Consider the following 16,233-nt stretch of genomic DNA (forward strand, 5'->3'; position numbering starts at 1 on the left):
AGTTCGTTGTGGAACGAACCTTACACCTAATCCCTTTTTTTTTTTCAAAAATGGAGATCCCTTTGCATAAAGGGCCTGTATATATATAAGTCTCTCTCACTTTAATTTAGTAAATTATTTTACTTTTTTTTTATATAGAAAAAGACTTCATTAAAGCGAAAAGCCCCTAGGACAATCAGTTTGGGTACAATCAAAGAGGAAGGTATGATGAGCGTCCAAAGAAAGAGTTCTATCCCAAACATGAAAATCAGTAGCCGAATAACCCACACTAGTTATAGCATCTACCAGAACATTAGTTATTTTTCATTGGCTTGCTTAAGTCAGTGTTCTAGTCTTCTCCTTTTTTATGAAGTCGTCTAAAGAAAGAACCATACTCAATCACGTGAAAAACTCTTTAAAACTTGATGGACAATTTTAATACTTGAAAACTAAAAAGGAAAATAGAAAGAAAGAAATTGGGAGACTTGGAGTAGACCAAACTATTCGAGTTGGAATTTTCAAATGCAATGTTTGATATGGTATCTCGTGGATGGTGAGGTCTCAGCCGATTCATTTCTCTCACTCTTTAATGTCAATACATCGTTGTATAAGAAATGTTGATATGGTATGGGTGCCTTTGAGCATAATAGAGCATGAAAATGGTAAGGCTCTAATATGCTAGTTATAAAATCAAGCCATTGTATCTTTACAACGTAAATATTCTTAGCTATTGAAACACGTTAAGCACGAAATCACGTCAATTACTATGGTAAAAATGCATTAGTTAGTTTAAATTCTAGGAGATTTGAATAGAAAGTTCAATCTAAATTGACGCTAACAAGCATTACTAAAAAATTTATTTACTACATAAGTAAAAATGATATGTGTAATGCACCGCACCAATGATATGTGCATTTTAACTTTTATTTTATTTTTTTGTTCTATCAACATGTATGATGATGCTTATGCATATACATCAAGATTGAGCTAAGATCATACAGTGCATTATTGAATTATACGTTACCAAAACCTCGTAAGTTAAATAAAACTAGCATATGTATAGACATTTTGTGTGTATGAACACTTTATATTTTTGTTTTTAAAATGGGAAGGAGAGAGAGGAAGTGGGTAGGAGTGGGAGTGGGAGTAGAATGTTTTTGTTTTTTGTTGTTATATATTAAATTATCTTAACATCACCTGTAGGTTAATAAAAAAAAGTAAAATTTGAATATGTGAAGGTTCTGATAGCGTACGAGATACTTTTCGAGATATTTTAAACGCAGTCAAATGTTTTAGCTAATATAATATCCGAGATCCCGTTATTCTATTTTAAACTCAAGAATAAAATATTGAGCTTGGAGTTTTATGGGCTTATGATTCTCAAACCCAAACAAATCAAATGGACTTTGTACCAATACCGAATGAACCGGCCGAATCAAACCGGATTATTCACAGTTCAAGCTAGTTTTGGCTTCACTGACCGTATATTTTTTGAACCAAACTAAACCAGTAAACACTGTTACTTAGTAGTACAGTTTAATGAAAGTTTTCTTTACTTAAGTAAGGGATTAAAGAGATTTTAATTCAAATCTCATGAGTTATGAGTTTGAACGTAATTATATTCTCCACACCTTAATGTAAATATGTTGTTGTAAAAATAAATAAATAAATAAAATCACCGAACCGATAAGGACTACATTTCAGTTTTCTTTGAGTAAACCCTTTCTTTTACGACTTAAGGGCTAAAAAAAATCTGACCACTTTAAATCTAACTGAAACAAATGAATAGGCCAACTATATTAAAAGTATCTGTTTTCAACTGTATGCTAGAATTGAATCGTAATTACTATGGGTCGATTTGACTGTATTTGAATGTCATACATGGGTCGATCTGATCACTATGTGTTGTATTTGTTTGAAGTGGTTTTTTTAGGAGGATTATACGATAATTTTCATTTTTGCAAATTATTTTATTTTCGGCCGTAAATAGAGAAATATGGGTTTTATTCATCCAAAAGAAGGAAAAAAAATTAATCAAGGGCTTTATTTAAGCATGATTTCTCACTAAAAAAATATATATCGCGACTCACAAACAGCACGCCACCAAATAAGAGTTTACAACACAAATGTCATCCACGACAAAAGCTAATATCAGAGGACATGACACTATCCGTGTTCAAAACATAGCCCAACATTGACTAGCATGCTTGTTAGAATTATTTTTGGCGAGACTTTCCTCAACAACTCTAATCGAAGGTTTGCAAAATCTTAATGCCCTTTTTATTTTATTATGTCTAGTTATGGTTTTGTATTCTGGTGTAATTATTAACTATACCAATTGAATCTGACCAAATGCCGTTGGAATTCAATATATCTTTGCTCATCAATGAACGCTTATCTATTAGTTTTCTCGAGTGTCATATACGAAAATTACTTTTAAATCACGGATATTCATTTTACCTGCAAAAATATATAGAGATTGATAGCATTCGAAAATGAAGAATGATCCAATTCATCCTCCCTTCTTTTTCATTTGTGACTTTTGACTGTTTATCTAGCAGTATATTTGTGCAAAGTGCACATTTTTGTGACAATTTTTTCACAAAACTAGAGTGATGATTTTCATTTCCCTCAAGCAAAATATTCGTGAGGTCCGATCTATATCAGATCAACGGGAATGTTGCAGAAAAGACTCCTTAAACGTGTTTTGGCTTTCTTCTCTTTTAAAGAGAGATTTTTCAATATAATCGAAATACAAGCCCTTGTACCACATGTCGTAATATCAGTGAAGAACAATGAAAATATAAACTCTCTCCACTTATATTTGACACGTGGTATACCGACTTTTGTTTTGAGTACACAAAAAAATTTCTACTCTGTAGAGGATGAGGGACGTTCCACATGGCAAAAGCATAATAAAATGAAACCATATATATGCTTTACCCATGCTCTCACATTTTTTTTTTTTCAACGTATAAGAAAATTTATTTATTTATTTCAACAAAACGAGGGAATATATATATACGTGAGTCTATCTCATTTTAATTTTAGTATATTATTTTTCATCGACATGCTTAATTGTTATAGTCTTCTCCGTCTTTATGAAAGTCGTCTAAAGAAAGAACTATGTTCAATCATGTGAAAAATTCTTTAAAACTTGATGGACAATTTTAATAGTTGAAAATTGAAAAGGAAAACAGAAGGAAAGAAGCCGGGAGACTTGGAGTAGACCAAACTATTCGAGTTGGAATTTTTAATTGGAATGTTTGATATGGTATCTCGTGGACAGTGAGTTCTTGACCAATTAAGTTCTCTCTTTAGTGTAATATTATTGTGTGTAAAAATGTTTGATATGACATTGGTGTCTTTTAGCACAATAGACATGAAAGGGGTAAGGCTCTAGTATGCTAGTTCTAAATCGAGCCATTTTATCTTTACAAAGTCAATATTCTTAGCTATTGAAACACGTTAAGCACGTCAATCACTTTGGTAGTAGTAATGCAATAGCTAGTTTAATTACTTAGGGAATTTGAATGGAAAGTTCAATCTGAACTGACTCTAACAAACGTCACTACATGTTTACTTACTGCATATGTAACAATGAATGTGTATTGCACCCATTGGTGGAGCCAAGTACAAGGCTCCAGTGGACTATAGCAAAGGGAGAGTTTCAATTTTTTTAAGCTTCAAAACACTAATCATTTGGGCTATTTAATGATTTTTAATTGTTCTAACACACCTACCAAATGAAAAGTTTGAATCTTAAGCAAGGTTCTAAAAAACACTAGACGCTAGTCGAGCGGTGGACATGGGTCTAGCGCCTAGGCGCCTAGGTAGATTTATGTAAATTTATTATATATCTTGTAAATAAGTATCTATTTACACTTAAAAGAAAAAACTATACCTATATGGATAATAAAAAAATGATAAAATCCAAAAATAGAAGTAAAAGAATATACATAGTACATCCATCCAACAAGTTCAATATTTAAAAAATAGTAAGCATATAATCATAATGAGGAGTATTCTTGAATGATAGACTAAATTCTTGTTCCCACGTGGCAAATAACCAACCAAGCCTCAACTTTCTCAACCATCACAAAAGCGAAGGGATAATACTGGCACACCAACTTCCCTTGTTCATCCAATAATTGTGGTTTTGTAAATATTTGAAGCAGTTGAATTTAAACTAATATAATTTTGGTCCTTACAGATTCTTAGAGAAAGACGTTAAGAGAACATGACTTTAATAATTAGTTGTTAATAGAGAAGAAATCGGTAGGAATAAACTCACAAGTGCATTGAAATGATTGTTTTCCATCAGTGTACGTGAGAAAATCTAAAGTGTTACTAAAATTTTTAACGCGTTATCCAGTTTGTATAATAAGCGCTAAGAAAATGAATGACTCTTGACTATTTGTATCATTGTACTTTTAGACTATCTCCAAAGAAGATGTTAAATTTTAAACCTAAAATTTAAATTTAAAGGCTTATATGATATTTTGGCATCTTTTAAACTTTTGCTCTCCAACCGATATGTCAAATTTTATACATAAAATAATAATTCATATGTATTTTCTTTGCATTGGGAATGAAATTAAACAAAAGGGTAATCCTTTAAACCAATAAAAAATTAATAAAAATCATTTAATAATTAATTAAAAAAATCTAAAGGTGCTGTCAAATTTGATAGCAAGGGGGAGAGATGTCAATCCATATCATGCCACATCAGATTTGACTTCTCGGTTAGAAAACATTAATGTTGTCTTTTGTTACTATTATTGATAATTTGAACAATTTGACTTCTCCTTTGAAGATGCTCTTAAAGGGTATGCAAATAAAAGTACTTACTCGCAATACAGCACCATAAAAAACGGATATCTCAAACTAATAATGTTATCTTAGTTGGACATTATTGTTCTTTAAGGTGTATACAACAAAAAGAACTTACACGCAATACAAAAATCATAATAATTGTATCTCTAACCAATCACATAATGTTACTTAGGACAACAAAACACATGACAATACATATTAGAGTAAATTGTAGCAACGGTCCATCAACTTTAATCAAATTGGAACAATGGTCGCTCAACTAAAAATTCATTACTATTGGTCCTTCAACTTATCAAAATGTGTAGATGTAGTTCTTTTCATTAATTTAGTCAAAATAAGTTATGTTGGAATAACCATTTATATAATTAGGATCCCTCAACTCATCAAAGTATGTAATTATGGTCATTTTTATCAACTACGTCAAAATTTTTGTCAAAACAAGTTATGTTGGGAAGAACCATTGCTACAATTGGGTTAAAGTTAAAGGACCATTTCTCCAGTTGAATTAAAGTTGAGGGACCACTGGTAATAGATTTTTAGTTGGGGAACCATTGCTCCAATTGAGTTAAAATTAAAAGACGATAACTATAATTTACTCTACATATTAAACCTAAAAAATTGAATAACTAATAAGTATTAATAAAATAAATAAAAAATTGAATAAAAGAGAAATAGTGGGGGATTATCCTTTGCTTGAGAAGGGAGGAGACGTGTGGGACCTACGGGGAAAACCCACTAAAGCAGCAGAGGACTTGACATATGAGGCGTGGGAACTGTTCTGTGCTTTCATCGTAAACTGAAATATGCGTCTCCTAGCCGCTTTACTGGTGCCACGTGTCAGAGTAAGAGGGAGCGGAACATTCATCCGGTGGAGCCCACCTACTCCGACCATATCACTCACAGCTGTCCCTACTTGTTTATATGCTTCCCCAAGTCGGCTCTTATTCCCGCTTCTGAAATTTCCAGCAACGAGCCTCTACTTTGTTCACACTTCAACTTCCATCCCATTCTAGGATATGGATCCTCTCCTGAGCAGGGGTCCGAATCTTCCTAATCCAATAACACAGATTATTGAATTTTGATTTAAAAGTTATAAACAAATGATATTTTTAAAATTATAATAATTGTAGTCGTTAAATCAAAATCGAACGACCCGTGTTATTGGACCATGAGAATTCGAATCTCTGCTCATGAGAGGATCCAAATCCCCCATTCCATTACTTTCGAACTTCTATATTTTTTTTAATAAGCTATATTCCACAGTATTTCCCTATTTTAATCTAATATAAAAAGACCCACGATGCTTGTTAGAAAGAGACTATTTGAAATCTGGGTGAACACATACGTTTTAGTTAATGTAATTACGCTCACCTTTATAGATTTTAAAACATCGATTCTTAAAAATTAGGAAAGTGTATTGCTTAACATTCAGCGTAATAAGTGATTCCTTATGCGATAAACGACATCAAGGGATTAAGTCACATTAGTTTTGCAGATATTGAATTTCGAGTTGAGATGTCTTGTATTAACAGTATGTTGCATAGATTAAATTAAAACGGGTACTGTTTGGAGAAGATAGGGCAAGAAAATCGTAGTTTCATTGTAGAGAAATGGTAAGGAGACTCTCAAAAGTGGAACTCTCCTCTCTATCACTTCATGTTTTTGGCACAATGTTTTATAATATTGGCACAATAATTGATGTTAAACTGTAAGGTGATAGAGAGTTCATGGAGAATCCTATTTTTAAAAAGTCCTCTTTAACATTCCTCTTTCATTGTATATAATTTGCGTTGAGAATAATATGGTGCCAAATTGAGAAATCAATGTTGTCAAGCAAAACGCAAGAGTTTTTCAACATAAATATATCGAAAATGATGTTGAGTGAGCTAGATTAGTTGATGAGGTACATAAACAAATTCCAGCTCATAACGACTTGCGATTACTGCGGTCTAACCAACAACATAATCGTCAAAAGTTGATAACAAATCTAATATCGATTAACATCCAAATCATGACTAAAAAAATTACCATAGCCATATCAAGCAAAAAGTCACACCATTTAAAAACTAAAGTTCAAAACATTTTGATTCCCAATTGATCTTGAACCAACAAAGGTTCAAGTGTGATGTGAATGTGTGATATATTTAAAACCAAAACCCCAAAAGTCCAAAGAGATTCTACAAGAGTGAGAATGCATGCTAGATTTTTTTTCTTCCACTCCCTCCTCCAGTCCTCCTCCTCCTCCTATATTATTAATTTATTATTTTTATTTAGCAGGTATTAATTTTGAGAATTGTTATTGGCATTTCAAATTCCTCATTTTACCCTTCAAAATTTCTATATTTAAGAACAAAAATACTTTTGTACGGAATGTACAATAAGATTTTTGAAGTGTTAATAACTCTTTCCTTAATTTTTTTATGCTAACATATAAATTTTGTCCCTGCAGGCACAGTTTCCTATCCCACTTCACTTCTTTTATCTAAATTTTGCCCCCATCAGCATTTCTTTGACCGTTACATTTGACCAGTCAACTAACTTGACTAATCAATCCCCATGTTTTCATTCCCATTTTAGCCCCACATTTCATCCCTGGCCCCACAGCGATGTCTGCAGTTCACACCAAAAGTGCTATGCTGCTTAACCTGTGAAAACTACATTTTAGTCGCAGGTACCGGTTGATAGTACGAGATGTTTAGTTGTTGGATTTTAGGTCCTAAGATTTTTGGTTGCACACATTCAATTCGTTTGTGATATGTCGTATATTTTGTAGAATTATCGATTCAACCATACCATCCATTGTTATCATATACAAATTTGTAGCTGAAGCAGTTAAACGTATTTATTCATACACAAGAGAAATGATGAAGAGACTCTTTAAAAAAATGAGACTCTCCATAAACTGACTGTCACCTTATGTTCTTTGCACAATATTTTATAATTTTTTTGCAAAAATTGCCGTTAAACTGTTGGATGACATGGCGTACATAAAAAGTCACAATTTTGATAGAATCCTGTTACTATTTCTCTCATACAAATTACACTCAAATTCCTATGTTTGGATTCCCTTCTATCCACATGATTTGTGTGAAAATAAACATTTACCATCGAATTACTATCCTATTTAACCCTAATTTGCCTATAGTTGATTATAAAAATGCTTATCAATGTTCTTGAAATAGAATTTGGAGCCAATTAAGGGCAAAAACTTGTTTCATAGGATCCAAAGGATAGACCATGGACTGGTCTCGATCATTGTTTGTTTATTACTTTGTTTCTGACAGATAATAACATGCAAATTATAATTGAAATCTTGGTTGGAAACATTGTGTTTCCCGCTAAGTACTCCAAGAATCTTGGGCCATACACATGTAAAGATGGCTCGATATCAACCGTTAGATTATCACTTGCATGTGGATAACAAAATAGGGACTATGATGCTTAATATAAATTTGTTTAATAAAACAAGCCAATTAGTGAGCTAATAATTTAGATTAAGGAATGATGACACTAGGTAGACTTTAATTCTAGAGCAAGAAAGTTGCTGTTAGACCGTGAAAAACAACAAGAAATGATTTCAATTTCATACGTAACATCCAAACTCGCCCTTATAATCATGTGTGGTTTTGGTGTTATTAGTTTTTACTATTAAAAAAATACAAAAAAATAAAAAGAAGAATTTGTTTGGTGTTTTGTGAGAGTGAGAAGGGCAACTTTATTTGGATCAGGTCCACAGGCGCATCGTTAGGAACGGAGTTAAAAATTTCTTCTAATAGAGGTCATCCGATAAACAACTAAGAAAATCTTATTATAATATGGTTTATACCCAAATATGATAATAGGAATGATTTCAAATGATGACGTACCACAATTTCAATGTTACAAAAATTTCAATATAGTAGTGAAAAGTGGCAAAGTGATGAAAAAAATATTAATACATGATAGGTGGGAGAGGGGTTTTTCGGTTTGAATGACATAACAAGAGCACTTTTGCTTACAATATTTGATACGGACTATAAGTAGTATGAATGTATATTAGATATTAAATACATATATTTTCTTCATAGATAGCACGTGTATATTATAATTATAATCTGCAACAAAACAAACAAATTATTTCAGTATGGGCATCTGCCCCCAATGAACCTTCATTAGCTCTGTCTATGCGCATCGTTATCTAATAACACAATATCACTTGTTATCATATCATGCTATTAGATCGAGAAAACACTGTGATAATAAGACGGTGTACCAAATATAAGCCATCGAGAATGAAGCATTGGTTTCAAGAAAACGGGCAAGTCTCGCACTTTACTGGGAAAAGGAAATAAAACTGTACTGTTTATTTTTAAGATGAGCATGTCATTGTTAGTACACAAAAAACATATATGTTGCAGAAACCAAGAACTTTCCTCAATAGAAGCAGATAGTAATTACATTTGTTTAAGTTATTGGGCATAGCAAAAAGCCAAGATTTTGGTTGTTGAGCTGATATTTGATCTGATCTGGGCCCCATATTGCACCTTTGCAGGCTGATGTTGTTTAAGCTAACAAAGGTGCATGGATTAAGAAAAATGTTCTCATGTTATGTAGTTTTATAGAATGTGAATATGAATTATTGATCATGTTAATTTGATCAACAACAAACATTTTTATGATACAGTTTAGTCTTCATGTTTATGAACTATTAGCTTGTTGATATATAAGACTCCATTTGCCTGAAAAGATTTTACGTGTTGTGACATTAGTGTTATAAAACCACATTCTGTGACACGTACTCTTTTAACTAAAACAAACACTAAAATATGTACAAATATGCAGTCCAATATTATAACACAATAAATTAGTAACCGTACGTAGAATTGATAAGGTCACATAGACAAAATTTCTGCTTGCCCAAACAACCTTAGGAAACAAGAACCAAGAAGAATATGGTAATTTAAAGCACTCTAATATATTGGGAGAGAACTCAAACTCATATACATGGTTTACACATTGTCCTGCCCAATGAGTCTTTATTTGATATTCATGAATTAATTCTGTTTTTTTTTTTCCTTAATTATAAGTGATATCTTTATTCTAAATTACACTAAGGGAGGGAAGGGGTTTAAACGCAAGATGAGTGGGACAAAGAGTAAGATAATATTCACCTGAACGCTTCACCACTCGTCAAATTCATTTTTCTTCTTCATTAACTTTTCGTCCAATGACCTAATGATACCAATCGAGTTAATGACATTATAGTTGTATTGTGTGTAATAGAGCTTCTCCAAAGGGAAGATGCAAATTTAGGATGTAAAGCCACATTACATCTCATTTTATATTTCTCGGAGAGGCACATTTTAGTGCTCGTCTAGTGGAAGAGATATAGATTTAGTATCTCATTTGTTTTTCTCTCCTTAACCAGTAGAGTCCACCTCAAAACATGAAAAAAGAAATGTAAATTTTACATTTTTATTTACGTCTTCTTACTTGTCAAGATGAGTGTTTTATATCTCTTCGATTAGAGATATTTTCGGCCAACAAAAAAAATAAAATGCGCATTCCAAAGCATTTTGCATCTTGCATTGGAAATGCACTTACCAATAAAATGATCTATGGGTTTTCAATTCAATAGGCGAAGTCCACACACATTAATCAATGGTTGTCAAACATGGTTACACACATTAATCAATGTTGTCAAACATGGTTACACACAGAATAAACCAAATACAAATAATTGCCTTACAATTGGACATAAACACACACACACATGCCAAAGCAGGCGTCAAACAAGTACAGAGTACAAAATAATGGTGGTTAAATTATAGTGGTATTGCTTTTAGGGTTGATTAGGACTTATCAACAAAATATTGGACCACAAGTACCACAAGACCAACAAAAAAAAAAAAAAAAAATTCTACCTACCTATTTCTTTTCCTCTTTTATCTTAAAACACAAAAATCCCTCTCTAGGTAGCTATGGCTAGCTATGAACAAAAGAAGATAAAATTTTGACCCAAAAAAAGAAAGAAAAGAAATGCTAACAGATTTTCTCGGAAGTCTGATTCTCCAATTTTCATAGGTTCTCTAGCACATCATATTTTTCGTATAATTTTTTATAAAAACGGTAAAACAATTAATATTAAACTATATTGTGTCAAAGAATTAAAAAAGAATCTTACTTTAGCATTTCTAAAAAAAAATTAATAAGAAGAAAGGAAAAGAAAAATGAAGATCCTCATTCTCTATCTCCTTGTGTCTGTGTCACAGTCACCAGTGTTTTCCTGTCCCAAGCATCATCACACAGTCCACATCATAAGAACCTTCAATCAAGACAACCGCAATAAAAAACAACAGCTATTCACAATTAAGATATCAAATAAAAAAAAACAAAAAAACAAAAGAGTTTTAACTCCCTCTCAGTTCACTAATAATTATGAAAAATCAGAAAAAAATTTGTTTTATTACATGTTTTGATGTAATAATACAATGTCATATGTACAACGAGAGAATGAGCATGTAATACATACAAGTCATTCTCGTGTTTGAGCCAAAAATAATGAATAAAAAAGTATATTATTGTCCTCTGTGGCACATCCTTCACCACTACAATCCAGAATCGCCTACCCAAATCTCTGTTTTTCTGGGTTTCTAACAATTTATAATATTTGTTTTATAAAATTTTACACGAGGATTGTGCAGCAGAAGTCTGCAGGAAAACGAGTGACGACTTCGAGGAGGAGGCGAGGAACTGGGGTGAGCGGTGGATATACTTATGGCCGGGAGGGGGCGCGGTTAGTAATATGAAAAAATTGGAAATAGTAGAAGTAGTGGTGGAGGGGACCCGCAAAATAGTTGCCGCCACGCGAGAGTGGGACCCACAGGAGAATTGGATGGTAGAGTAGCAGCTAAAGCCTAAAGCTAGTGGGGGCTAGCGCAGCGGAGAGACTGTTAGGCGTGTTGTGGTGGCCTCGTTCTATATATGAAACCGTTGCAGAGCACAGGAGGAGGGACTCGAATTTTCTCAACCCACCCACCACATACACACAACTCACACACTTTCTCTGCGTGCAAGCCAAACCAATATCCAAACTCATCGATCATCTCCCTTCTTGTACGGGATCAAAACCCCATCTCTCTCTCTCTCTCACTCTCTAGATTGGGTTTGTTTTGTTATATATTGGATTGGAGAGGTAGGGTGGTGACTTGAGCTTCTCTATTACCTCACTCTGCCTGTGAATCATCTCTCTGCCTAAACCAAAAACTCTCTCTCTACTCTTCAATATCCCTCTCTCTCTCTCTCTCTCTCTCTAAAAAACAGTGTTTTTCTTGCAAATTGAGGAGTGTTTGATTGATTGCATGAACTGATGGATCCGGCAAGTGGACAACAACAACAACACCAGGTAGGATATTTCATGAGAATTCATCAGAAGCTGTTTTCTTTTTTGTTGTGTCCAGTTTCCAATTATATTATAGGATGGTAGTCCTTAAATTCTTTAAATTTTTACTTATATTACTTTTCTGTTTTGAATTAATGTAATTTACCTTGATTGTTATGAGTTGGTAGCTGATTCTGTTTGCTTTTGGGTCCAATTCTTAAAGAAGAAGGCTTTTGGCTTCGAGTTGTTCTTCAATTTTCCAGAAAAAGAATTCATCTTTGAGTTATGTCTTATGTTATTTATGAATGATGTTTAATTTGTCCTTGAGTGAGCACAATTAATAACGCGTTTTCTATAAATACATAGAGTCGGTTTCTGTTTTTGCAGGTTATTTTATTTTATTTTTTCTGGATTGAATTTTCATTGTTGATCGGAATAATGAAAGTTTGTTTTTTTTTTTTTATGAAATAGTAAACTTAAAAAGCAAGCAAACATGAAATTATGTTGCTGTTAATAATTACATTCACTTCTAGGACATGCCATGAGTTCATACTCTCAATTTGGACAACTTATTTAAATGTGTAATTCAAATTCACAGTGTAAAATTGTTACGAGTTATCGGCGTACACGTTTTTCTGCACAATACATGTGAATGCAATATATGTAACTTAAAAGCAAAGCTCAGAATATATATTTTATATATACAATCTATCTATTACACTATTCCTTCATGTCTTGACACATGTAATTGTCTGTTAAATTCTCAATTTTCTAATTTTTTTTAATTACCATCAATAATTCAGGAAATGTCAGCTCAATCACTGGACATGCTGGTCTGCTCAAAATCCCAACAGCAGCAGCAAGACAGGAAGCCAAGGCCTCAGCCAGAACAAGCCCTAAAGTGTCCAAGATGTGACTCCACAAACACAAAGTTCTGTTACTACAACAACTACAGCCTCTCTCAGCCCAGGTACTTCTGCAAGTCCTGCAGAAGGTATTGGACCAAAGGTGGCACCCTCAGGAATGTTCCTGTGGGTGGAGGCTGCAGGAAGAACAAGAGATCATCGTCGGCGAAACGAGCTCAGGACCAACCGCTCACACCCAATTCCAACCCACTCCCAGCCCTAGGTTATGACTCAAATGACCTCACCCTTGCATTTGCTAGACTCCAAAGGCAGCAGTCATGTGGTGGGCAGTTAGGGTTTGATGACCATGACCACATTTCTCTCTTGGGAAATCCCACAAATGCCCCTGATCATAACATTCTTGGAAACCCTAATTCAGCTCCTAGGTTTCTTGATGCACTGAGGACTGGGTTTCTTGAGACCCACAATGGTAATTTCCAGAACGTGTATAACTATGGGTATGGGAATGGGAATGGGAATTTGGGTGAGGTGGAAGATTGTGGTGGCGGAATGGGAATCCACCACCCATTTGAAGAAGGCACCACCAACTCAACCACCACAGCAGTGACAGTTACAACAATGAAGCAAGAACTGTTCAATGCCCAAAGTGAGAGCAGCAACAGAGTTCTGTGGGGGTTTCCATGGCAGATGAACGGTGGAGATCATCATTCAAACATGGTGGGGAATAGTAATCACGAGTATGATTCAGGAAGAGAGAGCTGGAATGGGATTGCTTCATCTTGGCAGCATGGACTTCTGCACACTACTCCCCTCGTGTAATAAAAACGCTTGAGCAGCTAGGTTTTTTAATTTAGTGTGTTGGTGATCACCAAGAAACAAAAACTATGAGAAAAGCATAGGTTTTAATTTAATTTGTTCACTTAAGTATCAGACTTAAATGTCAGTTTTAGTGCTTCTACGCTTTGTACTAATTAGTTATAACTTATATATCTTTTGTATTTCCATCTACCTTTTATTGGTTGGTAAACTAAAGAAATCTCATGTTTGCAGGTGATTTTTCTTATCACTAATTCATTCGAAAATTTATTAGACAAATGAATCATTTTTTAAACACAAACAAATATCCATTAAGTCGTATACGCTACTAAAACTAAACATTCGGTTGACTAATTTTTTATATCAAATAATTCATGCATTGTATTACAAACAATAAAACATAAATACATTAACTAACGCATAAATAATAGTTTCATCATCACCAATCTGCTAAATATTACTCAATTGTATAGTCTGAACACCACTGGAACTATTTTAATTGCGACAGCGAATCCATGTATTTGTTAAGAAACTTGCAAGGTTTGCTAAAGAAAAGGGTGGTGGGGGAGAGAGAGAGAGCGAGAGAGAGAGAGAGAGAGAGGGAGATGTTTCATGGATTGTGCAGTCTGAACTGTCTGATTGATATAAAAGCCAAAGTAGTTGCAGCAGCAACAGGCTTTGGATTTGGAGTTAGTGGAGTTTTCAACATATTCCGCTATGATTACATCTTATTTTCAGGTAGATATTCTTGGAATATTTTAATCTCGGGATTATATTAAATTACCTAGGAATAAATTAATTATATTATAATTGAGACTTAATAGGGTTTCTCTTCTCCCGGAGCAATACAAATTTCAGTGAAGCATGACTGCATGAACCACCATTTTCTTGCTCCATTTTTTATTTTTATTTTATTTATATTATAGCAGACCAAATCTAAGTTAGGATTTGGGCGTGAATTAGTCAGCACCGCAGCATCCATTTGAAAATTTCATTGGGGCAGTTGTGCGACTTGCGTCTCGTTTTTTTATTTTAGTAGATAGTTTTATTAATTAATTAATTTTATTTGACTGAGACATTTGAATTGGAAGTGCGACAAGATTTTCAAATGGTTCAAATTTTTAAGCACCAACTTACTCCAATTTGATTTTATATGATTTGGTATGTTTGGATTGTGTAGTGCTGAGAGTGACAGGTGTCGTTAATGACAAATCGTCGTTATTCACGATCGCCAAACATGCCCTACAAAGTTTGTCCAATATTTCCATATTATATTATATGTGAAGGCATTCCAATTTGTTACATCTGTGAAATGGTTTTGTCAATGATAGACGAAATCTTCTTGTACCATTTGCTTTTGTAAGTATGAAACCTGTTTTTCCCCCCCAAAATTTGTACCAAGTGTGGACTGAAATATGATGGACGATTTTATTCTTTTTTATCAACATGGATGCTTTTGTTCACACTTAAAAAGATTAGTGTGTTGAGCCACTTAGTACTACGGTATAGTAGTATTCCTCTTCATTTGTAAGTTAGAGGTATTAGGTTCGGTTCTCCCCAAAGGCAAATTTGAACCACATTATTGTTAGCCAATTGTGAGGCTTAGCCCACCCATTCTCTGTGTAGATAATATCGTCTGTAAAAAAAAAAAAAAAGATTAGTGTGTTGAAGCATGTGATGGGAGAGTCTGAAGTTAGGGCTAGCCCTAAGAATTTGGGCCGTAGGCAAGCGTTGAAAATGGGGCCGAGTTCTCTGATACCAGACCCTTTGTACATTGATATGTATAAAATGTATAAGTAAATACATGAAAAAGTTTATTTCTATATCAACTATCATTAAAATTAATATCAAAAGAAGAAGGATATACGAACACTACTTAAACATCAAATATGTCGTTTTTTTAGATGCAAATGTAGTAATTAAGCTATTATTTTGCATTTTATTCGAGCACACACGCGCGCACTCACACATAAAATTGGAGGGCTCTATACGACCTGCCTACTCCGACTACCTTTAGGGTTGGCCCCGTCTAAAATCATACTTAGACTCCGTCCATCTTATGTTCCAGTGAAATTAAAGTATCCATCAAAAAGTCAGATTACAAAAAACATGGTATTTTGGCAATATGTTTTGTTAATTTGTATAAGATTGAATTCTTTTTATGTATTGGAGATGGAAATTGTTTCCAAAACACTCCATGAAAGTCATAATCGTGTTTGGAATTTAAACTTAAAAGGTTTTATGACACTTCGAAATTGTCAGCTTAGCTATATCAATTTTTAATCTTTTAAGTTCAAGAATTTAAGATTAATAATTTCAAGGGTAAGTGGTTAATAGCTTTCAACATTATTAATTAACTGTTTTGTTGTCACTTGT

The 16,233-nt window shown here is 33.5% G+C and overlaps 1 protein-coding gene across 1 annotated transcript; it reads left to right on the forward strand.

Annotated features, from left to right (window-relative positions):
* The first annotated feature begins 11,765 nt into the window (after positions 1-11,765).
* LOC126591561 (dof zinc finger protein DOF2.1-like) lies at positions 11,766-14,090 on the forward strand. Its single transcript, XM_050257294.1, has 2 exons — positions 11,766-12,199; positions 12,979-14,090. Exons 1-2 carry the CDS (start codon positions 12,164-12,166, stop codon positions 13,858-13,860), a joined length of 918 nt encoding a protein of 305 aa, XP_050113251.1. The 5' UTR covers positions 11,766-12,163; the 3' UTR covers positions 13,861-14,090.
* The last annotated feature ends 2,143 nt before the right edge of the window (positions 14,091-16,233 follow it).

Source organism: Malus sylvestris, chromosome 11 (assembly GCF_916048215.2).
Source record: "Malus sylvestris chromosome 11, drMalSylv7.2, whole genome shotgun sequence".
Classification (NCBI taxonomy): domain Eukaryota; kingdom Viridiplantae; phylum Streptophyta; class Magnoliopsida; order Rosales; family Rosaceae; genus Malus; species Malus sylvestris.